Source organism: Nelusetta ayraudi, unplaced genomic scaffold (assembly GCF_046127955.1).
Source record: "Nelusetta ayraudi isolate G7.1 ecotype Tasmania unplaced genomic scaffold, CSIRO-AGI_Nayr_v1 ptg000008l, whole genome shotgun sequence".
Classification (NCBI taxonomy): Eukaryota; Metazoa; Chordata; class Actinopteri; order Tetraodontiformes; family Monacanthidae; genus Nelusetta; species Nelusetta ayraudi.
In genome coordinates this window covers 1,041,601-1,056,911 of record NW_027466058.1, presented here as the reverse complement: position 1 = coordinate 1,056,911, position 15,311 = coordinate 1,041,601, and the positions used below count along the sequence as shown (strand labels likewise).

At 42.9% G+C, this 15,311-nt stretch overlaps 2 protein-coding genes across 4 annotated transcripts; both read left to right on the top strand.

Annotated features, from left to right (window-relative positions):
- The first annotated feature begins 821 nt into the window (after positions 1–821).
- On the top strand, positions 822–4,282 carry LOC142883561 (phosphoglycerate mutase 1-like). The gene is made up of 4 exons (XM_076018541.1): positions 822–1,056; positions 1,526–1,800; positions 2,526–2,706; positions 3,040–4,282. The coding sequence occupies exons 1-4, from the start codon at positions 918–920 to the stop codon at positions 3,207–3,209; spliced, it is 765 nt and encodes a 254-aa protein (XP_075874656.1). The 5' UTR covers positions 822–917; the 3' UTR covers positions 3,210–4,282.
- Positions 4,283–4,736: 454 nt separating this feature from the next.
- On the top strand, positions 4,737–14,487 carry slf2 (SMC5/6 complex localization factor 2). Of its 3 annotated transcripts, XM_076018550.1 has the most exons (21): positions 4,783–4,929; positions 5,519–5,553; positions 6,808–7,269; positions 7,407–7,586; positions 7,685–7,730; positions 8,070–9,469; positions 9,865–9,938; positions 10,027–10,140; positions 10,225–10,392; positions 10,968–11,073; positions 11,204–11,291; positions 11,367–11,508; positions 11,605–11,689; positions 11,803–11,979; positions 12,152–12,246; positions 12,367–12,454; positions 12,543–12,647; positions 12,740–12,817; positions 12,944–13,030; positions 13,339–13,407; positions 13,505–14,487. In XM_076018550.1, the coding sequence occupies exons 3-21, from the start codon at positions 6,817–6,819 to the stop codon at positions 13,724–13,726; spliced, it is 3,777 nt and encodes a 1,258-aa protein (XP_075874665.1). In that variant the 5' UTR covers positions 4,783–4,929; positions 5,519–5,553; positions 6,808–6,816; the 3' UTR covers positions 13,727–14,487. The 3 variants fall into 3 exon arrangements, with proteins under 3 accessions (XP_075874664.1, XP_075874663.1, XP_075874665.1); XM_076018549.1 differs by lacking the exon at positions 5,519–5,553 and having other exon boundaries at positions 4,737–4,929; positions 7,464–7,586; XM_076018548.1 differs by lacking the exon at positions 5,519–5,553 and having other exon boundaries at positions 4,737–4,929.
- Positions 14,488–15,311: the final 824 nt, after the last annotated feature.

Sequence of the window (15,311 nt, the reverse complement as noted above, 5' to 3'; positions counted from 1 at the left end):
ATTTATGATGCCAAGTCATCATATCACATAAATATCTTAAACAGCAATTGCAATACAACATTTTTTGTCAAGTTAACTTGGCAAAATGACATAAAGTGACTTGCTGTAAATCCTGAAAAGGCCCACAAGGGGGTGGAAAAGATCTTTAATGAAGGGTGCGTTGCGTCATTATACTGAAACTAAAAAGGAAAGGGAAAATGTCATGTCTATCAGTAAGATTGCAAGTGGAGATGATGACGATGATGATGATGATGATGATGATGATGATGATGATGATGATTTTGCATGGAAACGTAGCGGCAAATTTGTAGATGTGTAGCTAGGATTTTTCTTTTTTTTTTTTTTTAAACAGCAGGGTGTCAACAAGTATAAAAAATAAAAATAAAAAATCACAGCTTGAAAAATGCGCACAGCTGGCTGTGTGGCCGCAGTCACAAAGACCTTTTAAAAATACGAAAGCTGATATTAGACTGAGACTAGATTATAATAATACGATTGGCCAATGTGCTGTTCGTGTCAGTTACCAATAAAACTTATCCGCTCAGTTTTCTCTTGGTCACAGGTCTGCCATGCTTGCGTGGACACTTTCACAACTGCGTTCCTCGTTTATCGGTGACGAAATATGCCGCTGCCGCAGAGGCAACGTAAACTTGGCGTCAGTGTGCAGAGTGAAGGTCATCCCCTCCGCGCTGTTAACGCCCTCCGCTCTCATTGGCGGAAAAAGAAGTGACGCGCGCCATTGCAGAATCTTATTGGCTCCGAGCACCCGGAAGCGGATGGGGGGCCCAATGAACGGAATAAAAGCGCTTCTCCACAATTTGACGCTTCCGTGCTCTGCCCTGACTGTGGGACGTCGCGATTCACACACTTTGGAAGTAATTTTACCATTCTGGTGTCATCCCCACTAAACCCGAGACATGGTTACCTACAAGTTGGTGCTGATTCGCCATGGAGAGAGCAACTGGAACCAGGAGAACCGGTTCTGCGGCTGGTTCGATGCTGATCTGAGCGGGACAGGGGAGAGCGAGGCGAGGAGAGGCGGCCAGGCTCTAAAAGGTGAGGCGGACCCCAGCAATGTGTGGAAACAAACGCACTGCTACGATTGCATAAGAGCCTCTGGATCAGGTATCCAGATGTTCTCCACCCCGAGAACATGTAGGAACAAGATTCTTATTAAAAGCTATCATTGTTGTAAAAAAACAAAAAACAAAAAACAAAAAACAACTCAAATATGCAAGGCTTTGGGACTCAACTGGTAAAATCTTAAACACAAGTTAGGGAAAATTCGTTTTAATGTTTTAAAATGTAGTTCATTCAAGTATGATACTGAATATATCAGATTTCATGCATTTGGTGGGATCATTGTAATCAAGTCTTTTGCAATAACAATAGTTAACTCATCAGTCTCCTTTTCACATCAGCTTCCTAATTTGTTGTATTTGCAGCAGATTTTTTTGTGGGTGCATTATAGTGGAAAACCTTGCAGCCAGGGTTTTTAAACACATGGGTCTGCCACCTTTCACAGATGACGGCTTTCAGTTCGACATTTGCTACACGTCCGTACTGAAACGAGCCATCAGGACACTGTGGCTGGTCCTGGATAGCATCGACCAGATGTGGGTGCCAGTGCATCGCACGTGGCGACTCAACGAGCGTCACTACGGAGGCCTGACCGGGTTAAACAAGGCTGAGACGGCTGCCAAGCACGGAGAGGCTCAAGTCAAGGTCTGGAGGCGCTCGTTCGACATACCTCCCCCTCCGATGCTTGCCGACCACGACTACTACGCTATCATCGGCAAGGTAAGATAGGATATCTGCAATCCGTGCGCTGCACTACCTCAGAGCTTTGTTCTTCTGGGGGCAATGAAGCCCAGTGTACATCTTGCCCAACCGTCTGCACAAAGACTCCGAAAGAAGGGTGATGACAAAGCGTGATCTGAGCTGTGGCTCAGTGAATGAACGGAATTGGTGAATTCGGTGTAATGTGCGAGAAATACTGTCCAACATAATTCTCACTCAGCAGCGCATTATTATTTATCCAAAAACTCAGTAGATTTCTAGAAAACAGCATTTGGTATTTTAGCCCTGTGTTTACAGCCACCTCCTGCACACATGAGACAGACCATGTTCACTGACAGGCTGGACGCCCGGATTGTTATTTGAAAACACACAGATAAAGATCATTTTGTATAATATGGGAGTTTTAAGCCATAAAAAAGTTGGAGTTGTCACCTTCTACTGTTTGGAGCATCTGCTTTCACCAGTGCAACCCAATACTTTGTACATTGTGAGTTAATATATGACTGACAGCAAACTCTGCCAGGGTTGGGTTCAAAGGTCAGTTGGAGTCGGAAAAAATTGTCCATGTAGACCTTATATATCTGTATCTATATATCTATATTCTATCGTATGTATCCGGACTTGACCCATTTACTCTGGCCTGCACAATACCATAAATGCATGATCACTGTGTGTTTTTATGTGTGTGACTGCTGCAGACAGACTTGAATTTGTCTCTCCTGCAGGACCGCCGCTACGCCGACCTGACCCAGGAGCAGCTCCCAAGCTGTGAGAGCCTTAAAGACACGATTGCCCGTGCACTGCCGTTCTGGAACGAAGTGATCGCCCCGCAGATCAAACAGGGAAAGCGGGTGCTCATTGCCGCCCATGGGAACAGTCTGAGAGGCATCGTGAAGCACCTGGAGGGTGAGTCGAACTTGACCCCAGTTTGGTTATTGTCACTCAGGCTCAGCGTCCCAGACAGCTTCATTCGATATAGAAATTAAGAAATGGTCTCAGGAAATAAATGGTTGTAACCCAAATATGGTGATGTTGATTCTTTTAATTTGTGTTCCTAGAATGTTTACTTTAACTCTGTGAAATGGTGTCAAATGTTATAAAGATTAACATATAGTGACTACACACAGCAGAACTGCTCCATTTCTCTTGTGCTGATACTTTGCTTAAACTGAAAATCAACCTGCGAACTGCCTGACTTCATTTTTATTTTTTTTCACACACATTTGCCGCCCCCTGCAGGAATGTCCGACGAAGACATCATGGAGCTGAACCTGCCAACAGGAATCCCCGTTCTGTACGAGCTGGACGAGAACCTGAAGCCAGTGCGGGAGAGGCAGTTCCTTGGAGACAAGGAAACCGTGCGCAAAGCCATGGAGGCTGTGGCAGCTCAAGGAAAGGCCAAGAAGTAGACGAGAGCCGCCGCCTGAGCACATGACAAAGTGCTGCTGGCACTCTCAGATTAGCATTCCCCTTAGGCCAAGTTAATTTTCACTCGGAACACGTTCGGTCTAATGCAGATCATTGTTGAAGACAGGCCCAAAACCCCAGGAAATTGGAATATTTGTAGCACTGCTTTAACCAAAGCTCTAAAGAGATTTGCGTGTCTTCTAGCAAGAAATGTTTCATTAACATATATACGTATATATGTATATAGTTATGTCTCTCAGCTGATAGACATCATATCATATAATTTATTATTAACGTGTATCATATGTTTACTTGAATATCTAAAGAAGAAGCAATTTAATTAGTAAAGCAGCATCACTTGCGTCAAAATAAATTCAATTTCTTTTTGTCAGTCTCAGAAACTTATAACTCGGTCAGTTAAAAGCCAGAGAAATGCTACCTGTCATCACTGTACTGCACATATTTGCAAAAACAGTTTGCATTTTGTGCTGCTGATAAATCCAGTATCTTCATGTGACCTTATGTGTACTAGGTAAGCAAGCTAACTAAAATGCTTGACACATATGCAATAAGTGCAAATATTATACCACCAGTCTGGATCTGGTGATCATGCTGGTTTTCACGCACTGGACATTTTGTTATATGTAATATATACGTAATGTAATGATAATTTAGGGATTTCTGAGAGGGGGGACCGCTGCAAGTTGGATATCGAATTATCCATTTTAAATAAATATTGAACTGTTGCATTCCTCTGCTAAAAACGTGACTTTTGTGATCCCTTTGAGAGCAAAAGGGTTCTTCGTCCTGCCATCAGTGGTGTTTGCCAAGTGTCCTTGTGTACCATTTCTTAAAATAAATGTCTTTTCTGTCAGTGGTGTAACAAATTATTTGGCTTATTCCCCGTTTTCACAAAGCAGAATGAAATAGTTTCGCAGGTCTAAATGAACTGTTGTCTATGTTTCTGTGCATGTTTGCCTTTTTATGTCTTGATATGATACATTTCTTTGTGCCTTCCGTTCTTCTTGCTGCAGAGATTACGTTGATTCCATTAAAACTATCAGACCACAACTAATCCAATGTCTGCTGAATTAATGCTCTCCCAATTCCCTTTTATATATGGACAAACAAAAGGTTTAGCATTTTAATTTCTCAAGCAAACCTGTAAGACCTTAAATAACAAGCAAGCACCACTACAGTCATACAATAAATCCGATTTGTGAGAAAAATATTTGAGGACCTTCTTGACAATAACAAATGGATTTAACGCAATTGTTGTTCATTATTTTTTTTAATGTATTCCATTTAGAGCCTTCCCCAGCCACCAGAAGTGACCCATATAAAAGACATTTACACCTATGTCTATAAAGCACGTCGCTACTTTAAAGAATAACTTATTAGTTTAGAGGTTAGGTATGTATCCAAAAATCTAACTCTAATTCGAAGAAAATTTTAATTTTAAGGGTAAACCTGTTAAATTTCTGTTGTATGTCCCTTTACCCATGGAAACATTATTTGGACTCAAAGTCCCACAATGCAATTCGCAATGACATGCGATTCAGCGAGGACGCGGGAGTGATGATTTGGGTGCTTGGTTGCTGAATGTTTTCGGTACTGTCACTTTCCCTTGTCACTGACAGCCTACCTGGTCTTCCAGATGAAAAACTCAAGGGTGCTTTCTCTGACAAGAACTATAAACACCACTCGGACTCCATTGCGCAGGTATGAGAGCCTGAGCTGCCGAGCAAAACGCGCTACTTCCCGAAACATCCGCTTGCTAGCTTACAGTAGTGTTGCTGTTGAAGATACGAAAAGGGCGAGTGGCATATGTACTCTTAAAATAAATTCTAACCACGAGGTGATTGACCCACACTTTTGACATATGTACCAAAACTTTGTTATCGTACCTGGTATGACGTGTGACTATTTCCTGCCAAGCGTCAAGCTAGGTTGTTTGGCTGTCGTTGCTAGCATTGCTAATGGCTAACTAGGTTGCGTTACTAACACTGCCGTTTGTTTCATTTGTGTCACCACAACTTACGTCAATTAATTAAAACGGTTGCCTGAATCAACAAACTATCTCTTTATAGTCACATGTGAGACTCTGTTTAGTATTTGTGTGACGATCTAGTTTGAAAGCCAATCGCTACATCCTACGTAGCAGGCGTGTCCCTTGTTTTGGCGACAATGTGAAAGCTAGTTTTCTGAATATTTATTTTACCAAGTCAAGCCAGCAAGTGTTTACTCATAATACTCTCTTTGGGATTAAGATGAACTGTGTTTTGATTGTTGATTGTTTGATTGTCAACAGAACCGCTTCAGAATGCTTTGTACCAAAAAATAAAGGTAAGTGAAAGTGTCAGAGGTTCTCGTGTTTTCTCTGATTTATGTAACGAGCCAGTGTTCTTTTGGAAGTATTTTGGGGGTGAGAAGAGCTGAGAGTGGAAACCGGGTGCGAAGAAGCTAGACAATAAAGGGCAGAACGTTGCATCCATTGTCTGTAATTTATCTGGATGACAACAGCTGATCTGAGCTCTTGAAGAAAAGGAACGTTTGTTACGGTGCAAGCGTCAGAATTCTGTTGCTCATTACTTCTATGACAAAAGGAATTCCAACATAAATGTTGCTTTGTTGAAGTGACTGCACCTTGTTTTTGCTGATCATTGTGTATTGCAGAAATGTTTAATGGCGGTCATAAAGAAGGGCGGAGGGTGCATGCGACGCTATCAGCCGATATTTGTTTTACTTTGTAGCACTCATAAACGGATACAAATTAAACCGCATGAATCCTTTCTGGGATCTTCATACTCTTATCATTTCTTCCACCCAGCAACTTACAGGATAGGGGTATTGTATCCCATCTCGCAGCTTTAGTTGGTAACTGTGGTCTTTCTCAGTTGATATCTCACACACCCAAAAGCTCATGAGAACAGTTGCTGTTGCTGTAACGTAGACAAATTGTCAAAAAAAAAAAAAAACCGACAACAACCCTGCCTCGAGATCCAGTTTGAAGGTATTGCTTTCTTGCAGACAGACAGGGTGCTTCATAGTTCCGACATTCCGTCACTTTAGCCACGTCTTGAGGCTTCTTGAAGCGCTGAATCACTGAATTCCGTAGTACCTTGTACAAAAAAAAGGATGAAAACGCAGGAGAGATGCAACAAACAATTTGAAGTCGCAACAAGCCTGTCAAGCTTCAATATTTCTGGCCAGAGGAGTCACGGTCACGCTACGCAGAGGTCTTTCTGTCCAAAAATGGAAGGGAGGCATAGCCAGATTTTTGTTAACTTGATGTTATCGTACATGGCGATGTCCTCTGCAGAGGTTTCTCTTGCTGGTGTTGGTTCACTCCTGCCTTAGTGTGAAAGATGATGCAAGGACATTTTACAGAATTTCATATTTGGTTTCCATTATATACATATTTTATATTTTGTGTGTGTGCAGCTAGATGTATTGATCATAACATGACTGTCCTTGCTGTGGTTAAAGATTACGGTAGGATGGGCCAGATAGACTTGCTAACCGGGTGTGTGAGCCACATTGTTCTATCAGAAAGGGGAGGAAATTGATTTCATGTCCCTCTTGACACCTTTTCTCCAGGAAACTCCGATGAAGCTCTCTGAAGTCCATAACACGCTTTCTCATCCGCCACTGAGGAGAATGTCTCCGCTTGAAAGCTCGGATCTATTCCACATTGAGGGACTGCCTCGGTCTCTACTTCCTCTGGGACCGATGCATTCAGCGAGGAGCCCGGTTTGCGTTGTTTCTCCAGGAAATAAACTCCTTTACACACCAAAAAACAAAAGCCCTCTCTGTCCCCAGTCCGCTCAGCAGCTCGTGTCAGCCTGCTCACCCTCAGCTAACGTCACCAACGCGTCAGCTAGGAGGTCAGAGCCTGCGCTGCCGGCTAGCTCCTGCCCTACACCCCCTCCGTTCATGAAGGACTTGAGCAACCAGCCCCTGAACTCGCACATCAAGAAGAAACCTGTAACCACATCCAAGGTTACGTTCTTTAACTCAGGAAGTGACAACGCGTCATCAGCAAGACTGGAATCAGAAAAGGTGCGCTTTATTTTATTTTTTTAAATACATACCCGTTACTAAACCTTTCAAGGAGAACATAATGACCAATGTGGCAGCAGGTGCTGAATTCATTCATTGATTTACATTTTTGTTTTCATGTGTGCGTTTTTTCTAAGGTCCAATCCAGTGACATAAGCAGTTCGGTAAATCCCGTGCGGCTCCATTGTCAACAGGTGGGCTCATCACAGAGCACCAAATCCGCACACAAAGTTCTTCGGAGAGGCTGCCAGCTCTCTTCTAGCACTCATCCTTCTTCCAATTCACCCGCGTCGCACAGTCCTGCAGCCTTATGCCAGGTGAGCATGAGACAGTTTGAAAAAAAAAAAAAAAAAAAAAATGATGATCAGTGAATTTTTCAATGCACCCGTATAAATTTGCTCTTTTTCTTATCCAGGACACGCAACATAAACACCCGCTGACAAGAGAAAATAAAAATGCAGGTAAGATTGCCTTCGTGAAACCGCTTAACTTATTAGCTGTCAAGTTAATAAGTGTTTTTTTTTTTTTTAGATGATAGCACAGAAATAATTCCTCAGGCTCTGACATCAGCAGGGATATTCTTAATTAACAGTGTACCTTAGAATCTTTGCAGATCAGCACAGTACAGTACAGCTAAATAAACTTGCATGGTGCACTCAGCTAGAAGTGTTTTTATTATTATTTGTTTATTTAATCTGTATCAGATGTTTTGTGGCAAATGCAGGTGCACTGTTGAAAACGTGTCAAATAGAAAGACAAATAAATACTCATGAATATTATTTCCCATATATTTTATCCAGCTGAGGATTTAAAGACCTCGAAGAAGAGGAAGAAGGAGACCGATGATGACAAACCAAACAAAAAAAGCCGTGTTCAACATGAACGCAGCGCCACGTCACTCACTCCTCAGTCGTTACCAGAGCCATGTTCTGGTGAAGTGACACACTTGGAGTCATCAAGCACGTCAAGATCCTCCCAGTCAACCTGCACAATAGTGCCGCCAGACTCCAGTGTCAAGATGCGACCGCCAATGGGTGCAAAGCAAGTATTCCTCAAGCCTTCTGTCAACCACACTGTAACGATAACAGAGTCTTTTGGACAAGATCGAGATCCAAAGTGTTCAAAGAGAAAAGGGGAAGGACTTCACAGAGCAGCCAGGTTACAGACTTCATCATCTTCTGCGGGTGCCCCAGGGGATGCTGGGAGATCAGCTCATCTTCAGTCATGCATCCAAATATCTGCTGACAGGCACAGTAACAGTTCAGGACTTCCTGCAAAGACTTCAACCAGAAATGACCAAACGGAGGAGAGCAGAAAGTCGGGGAGCAGCCAAAAGTCCACAAGACCAAATTTCGGTTCACCGAATTCTCGCAGTGCCGAAGTGAACAAAACCGCCTGCAAACGACGGCCTGCTGCTGTCCCGGATGATGACGATATAAATCAGCTTTTCACACCTGATCCCAAAACCTTTTTGATGGTGGATGGCCAGAAATTGGTAAAGTCCACAGTTGCCAGGGAAACGTCCAAACCCTCAGTTCGAGACAAAATGTCTGTTTCAGTCCCCAGCTGCAGCACCACTGAATGGCCTTGTCAGAAATCTCCAAATGTCACTCATGCTACCAGCGGGAAAGTCTCGTCCTTGTCGTCAGAAGGCCAGATGCAAATCTTATTGCCGACGATATGTTTGGAACGGGTAAAAATTGGTTCAAAAGGTTCGAAATTGGCCAAGTTGCCGAGCAACAAGGTCAAAAACAGCCCCGCTGAAGTCACCGCTTCACCCAAGAAGCCGCAGGATGACGGCATGAAGTCTGACGGGAAACAAACTAGGCTTCGCCTCGATGGCGGGAGGCCGTGCACTTTAGAGACTGAAAACTCAGCCCCCCAGAAAAAGTCTGCATCTTCCTCTTCTCAGAGTACCTCGCCGCCTCAGAGTCGAGCAAAAAAGAAGGAACAAAAGCAAGTGACTGAACAGGATCCCTCGGCCGTAGAGCTCGACCTTGACCTGAGCCTCTCACTGGACCTGGATCTCAGCCACAGTTCCCACAGCAGTGAGGAGGAGGAGGAGGAGGAGGAGGAGGAGCAGCTGATGTCCTTGCAGGAGCTGATGGACCAACCTACGCATCCTGATCCAGATACAGCAGAGACGGGAGCCTCCTCTGAGCCGAGTGCACCTGGAGATCAGGGCAGCAAACCAAACCCTGTGAGTGCCTTGTGACTTTTCATTACTCGGAAGTTTGCTTTGTATTTGTTTTCTGGCAGCCGGCCTGTGAACTCCACAGAAAAAGAGAAAAATTTGTCCTTAAAAACTTTGCTTGCTCTACCTTTCATCATTTGTGTATGAAAATCATTTATCGCTGATATCACAGAAGGCTAAATATGCTGTATTCTACAAACCTAGATTGTAGCTTTCTACATGTATAATTAATTTTATGGTGCTGCTCCACTGGAGTCCAGGGTTGAACAATACTTTTACTGGAAGTGGATTTAATATGGGAGCCTACTCGTGATGTTTGACATGTTGAACTACAGGAGCTGTTTAAAGAAGGTAAACAGGATTGGTATCATTCTCAAGAATTGTTTGTTTTTCACTCGCAGCAGCCTTCCTCAAAACTGCCTGCTTATAAACACAGCCTCGATGCCATGATCAAAGAAAAAAACATTAATAACAGGTAAGTGACCTGGAACACCGACTTCATTCTGCCTTTTTCGCGTCATATTATATACAAGCTTGTAAGATGATCTATGTTTTTCCCTCAGATATTACGAAATTAAGAGCCAGCTTTTGAACACGTGCCAGGACGACCTCCTGAAAATAGCTGAATATGAGAAGGCTGAGGAGAGTCAAGAGGAGGACATCAGCAATGAACACCAGTAAAGCAAACACAAGGATACAGTCTCACCATTTCACAATTTTTATTGTTTATTCTGACTTTCTTTCCCTACTGCCCCCCTTAGGGAATTTTTGCAGCACTACTTGTTGGTGCCCACCGCAATAAGGGAAGTTCCACCCGGAGAGGCTGTGTTCAACCTGGACAAATTTGGCTGCGTATTCGACCGCAATACGCTGCAGCTGAAGAAATGTGTGAACGTTTCACAGTGTGCAGTGCAGAAAATACTCCTCACGTGAGTTCTCCGTGTTCAGCCGTGATGTGACTGTTAAGTGTCTCACGTCAGTCTGTGCCACAACCACCAGGCAGCAGGGTTTGTTTGGTCCAACTGTGTGCAGGGCGTCAATTATCATTCATGTGTTGGACCTGTCATTAGGTCCAGTACTCTGGTAAATTCACTGGTTTATACTGAACTTTAAAAAAAACTCTTTGTAACTTTTCAGCGAAGGCTTTGAACAGACAGCAAAACAATGTTTGTTGCTGAACAATATATACTTAATTTAATAAATGACAGTAATTGTTTTAAAACCAAATATTGAGAGAATATTTTACTCCCCATGATAACAAGTTTCTTATTTATTTATTTTTTTAAACACCATCTGGTGAAGAGGCACTCGTGTACTTTTCGCCTTGTGATGGTTTTTATTTGTAACCACCAGGGGGCAGTAAAGCTCTTCTCAAACTGTCCTCATTCATCAGCGGTAGACGGTACAGTTAACAGCTAATGGTTCATAGCAGCGTGACGATCTGTGCTAATCACGAGTGCTTTGTCGGCCCCCCCTCCCACACTCCCTCTACTCCAACCACCAGGTCCAGCCAGGCTCAGCTGAAACTGCACTTAAATATTGGAATGTTCAAGGAAGTTTACAACAGTGACTTACCATGCCCTCCTCAGGTTACCCAATTTCTGTTTAAGGTATGATTACCACCTGCAGCATCTTGGCGGGAAATACATTTTGACTGTGAAATATGTGTTTATGCAGATGCTGTAAAATGTAGCCTTTTTTGTGTCTGCCCCCCCCCCCCCCCCCCCCTGCATTTGTCAGATGATGTCAGTCCACGATGAACGGTCTGTTTCCCAAAAGATATTTCAGACTCTCTTTGACATTGCCTGCACTGCTGCTTGTCAGATTGGTCAGTGTTCCATCTCACGCACGGTTTTAAAGCATGATGTCTGTACAGCATGGTAACTTGTCTTTTGTTATTCAGTGAAAAATGGAGATCAGCACTTTAAAGTGTGGGTCCCCAGTCTGGCCGACGTGGCGCTGGTGCTGGTGAACATGGGGGCTGCTTTTGTCTCCCTTTTCCCATTTGAAGACCTCCAACCTCCTTTCACAGAAGAAGATCTGCTGTGAGTGCCCACCTGTTCACTCGAGCCGGGTGCTGCTGTTAGTTCGCAGCCTTTTCATTGTGTTCATTTGTGTCGCGGCTTTGTTTGTTTGCGCAGGGGTGACGCATGCCTTAAAAGTGAGAGTCCCAGTAAAACGGAACAGAGAAGCTTCCCTGAGGCCAACTACAACAACGTCTTGAAGGTGAGACACAATCTGATTGTGGGCTCGCTGTTGTCGAGTGTCTCACAAAGCACGACGTTGCTTTGCTGGAATTGTTGCCCGCTGGCTTGACCCTTCTTCGTCGCTGTCCGCAGTACCTGCGTTTGTGCATGGCTCTCTGTCCGCGGGCATACTCCGACGACGAGCTGCTCTTGCTGTTGACCGTGCTGGGAAAAGTGAGCCTGGACACGAGCCTCGTCCTGCAGACCAGCGTGGAGCTCGACACTCTGCTGTGTAGAATTTTCCACAACATCAAGGAGTGGGACGCCATGGTGGGTCAACATTTAACACACAGGCATTATTTTTATTTCCAGACAGGACTGGATCAATTCAAGTGCATCAATTAATAAACTAAATTGTTGTAAACTCGAAGGCGGTCGAGGCTAATTCATTCTTCTCTATTAGCAGTAAAACAGCTTCTTTATCACCACTTGTATTTCGCAGCTGCCCAGAATCTGCCGCGCCCTGGTCGACCTAACAGAGGACCACCACAACATGTGCCTGCTAGTGAAGCTTCTCCCTCACGACCAGTGGGGAACGTAAGTCTACCGCTTGAATTTTCTGCCTTTCATAGTCACACCCTCTTTTTTCTTTTTTTTACTTTTTATAGTTTTGTTTTGACAATGGCGAGCTCTGTTTTTCCTCTTCTCTTTAAACAGGCAACTGCGTCGACAGTTGAGCCTCTCAATGATCTCCAAGCTGCTGGATGGAAAATGCACTTACACGCCTACTGACGATAAGTTGACGGTAACCTGACGGTTGTGCATTTTATTGACTGCCACAGTGGAACACATTTCTAAGCTCTGACCCTCCTCTTGTTGTCCGCGATGCTCAGCTGTCTAAACTCAGGGTGTACCTTCCCCGAATGCAACCCTCCTCCCTTCTGCGAACCATCCTGAGCTCCCCCAACAGAGGCGACATGTCCACCCTCGACCAGCAGGTGAACTTGCTTCTTGTCCTTTTTTTTTTTCTTTTATTTAACCTGTACACATTTTTACTCAATTCTAACTGAATGTCCATCACCCTACCTAGTGCTACTACCTCTGCTATAGCCTTCTCACCCTGGTGAAAGAAGCTTCCAATTTTCAGTCTTGTCCTCCACAACAAAAGGTATTGATGCCTATTGTTTCACTCTTTTTTTCCTTGAAAATCTTTTAAATTTGTATTTAGTAAGTTTAGTTCCGTGGCCATTTATGTTGTCTTGTTGAGGTTTTTTTTTTTTATTATTGCTTTCAGGAAGAGCTGTTGTGCCTGTGCTCTGACCTGGAAACACACGTGAAGTGTCACATCCGAGAGAGTGAGAAATGTCTTTACCGGACCAGGGTCAGTAACAATGAAGACAGAAACCTTCCGCATAACTTTATCTGTCATCTGTTTTTTAGTTTTGTTTTGTGGGGTTTTTTGCACTGTAAAAGTGAACCATGCTCTGCAACAAACTACATAAAACACACATGCACACAAAATGGTCATTCTACGTTTTGCTTTACAATAAGTACACATTCAGTCATTTTCTTTTCAATGTATCACTACAAATGCAAAATATTTTATATAGAGTTGTAACCCTACAAGGTTTATTGTCATTTTTCAGGCACACAGTAGTAAACCATATATTCCGATATGTTTTTATTCAGGTCAAGGATCTGGTGGCCAGGATTGACATTAAGTGGCAAATGCTCCTCCATGGGACAAAACCGTTGGATGTACGTTAGTCACACACTTCTATTTGACTGCTCGAACACTTTTCATTCAACGAAATAAGTCTACTTTTTACTTATTTGCAACTTCTCTCTCCCACAGAACCAGATATATCATTACTGGAAACCCCCGCCTGCCGATGTGCTGCAGGAAGAGCAGGAGGTAGTCAGCAGTGATCAGGAAGACGAGGGGGACAACCAGGAAATGGACAGTACTGACAACAATGAAGCAGCTATGGTGTCTGAGGATGAGGAGGCAGAAGACATTAAGAGTAAACTGGATGCCGACAGTAACACCAAGGCTGGTTCGAACCAAGACGGATAGCTAGTGGTAGAAAATGTCATGGATGACTTGCATGAAAAAAACAAAATGGCAGAAGTGGACCATGGGTTAAATGAAGAAATGCCAGATGCCGCAGTGGTCCTGACGAAGCTCATCAGAAAGCAGGAGAATAGGAGACTGGACACAGCGTCTGAGGAGGAGGAGACTGAAGATCTGGTCTGCAGGAAATAATTCATCAATACGACTATCAGAGCAGCTACTCATATTAATGCCATGGTTGTTTTAATTGTCAAGACTGTAATAGTTGTTGCCTTAATTCTCAGCTCAGTTTGCAATTTCTTTCCTATTTCTGACACCCAGGTTTCATTATTAGCATGTCTGTTTAGAAACAAAAAGATAAGAGCATACAATTCTAGCTTTAAGTCTTTATATTTCTATTTTACTATGCACAAGAAACATTTCAGAGTGTCTTTATGCAAGTATGTTAACCAGGCTGCTCTTTATTCTTGCCGTGTTCATCAGTGGTTCTGTTATTTCTCGAAGAAAAACAAGTTGAGAATTCAATTATGTTATCTCTCAATATAGTCAGACTAGGCTGTGTTCAGGGAGTTGAAGAAATGCTCCTGTGCTTGACATGCCCACACATTTCCATTGAACTGTTCATCTGTTATCTATCTTCTGTCACCACTATTTCTGCACTCAGGATTGCGTGTTTTGTGAAAATCCCTTATTTTTTTTTTAATTTATTCTGTTTTTTTTTGTTTTTTTTTTACAATTAACCAGAATGCAGCTTAACCAAGTTTTTTTTTAAAAAAATTTAAATTAAAGATTTTTTTTGTTACGGGTTCATTCTTGTATTGAATATTGACATTTTGTTTTTAAAGAAGATATTTTACTGGTATTTTTCTTACTGTTGTTGGCAGAAAATAAAGTATTTAATACTATCTGTGTTCCCTGTATAATAAATCTAATTTGTTTTATATTATTGCCACAAAGAGCAATTTGACCTGAAGTGATGAAAAACACTAAGGAAACCATCTAGTACTCCTTATTGGTTTCTGCGATGAACTGGACAGAGACTTAAGATATATTAAGTCTCTGACTTAACATGTAGACTTAGTATTCGTGGGCATGGTTCTTAAAAGTGAAACTTTACTTTGTACCAACACATGTGCTGGGAATTGCCTGGATAAAAAAAAAAGTGGAAAACGTTCTTTGGGGGAAAAAAATAATTCTTTAAATATCCTTTCAATCAGTCATAGATTTGTACTTGACAGGCTTTAAAGACTGGCTTTTTGCAAGACGGCTTTGGTTTTTTAACAGTTTTGCTTGTTACGCCACATCATGTGCAGAACCATTTTAAACAAACAAGGATGGAACATGGGGACCTGGCCAGAGAACTGTTAACCGTCTCCGTCGGGACTTCCTGTTCGAAGAGGGACTGTTGTCATGGAGTTCGACAACATGCTGCACTCAAGACGCATCACCCAGGGAAAATTGGCTCCATGCACAAACCATGTAATTTGTGTCAGATGCTACAAATTGAGAGAATGAGATGTGGTCACTCAGGAAACCTTTGCCCGCTCGTTTGGGTTTAACGTAATGTGATTGCTTTTTTTTGAGTCGG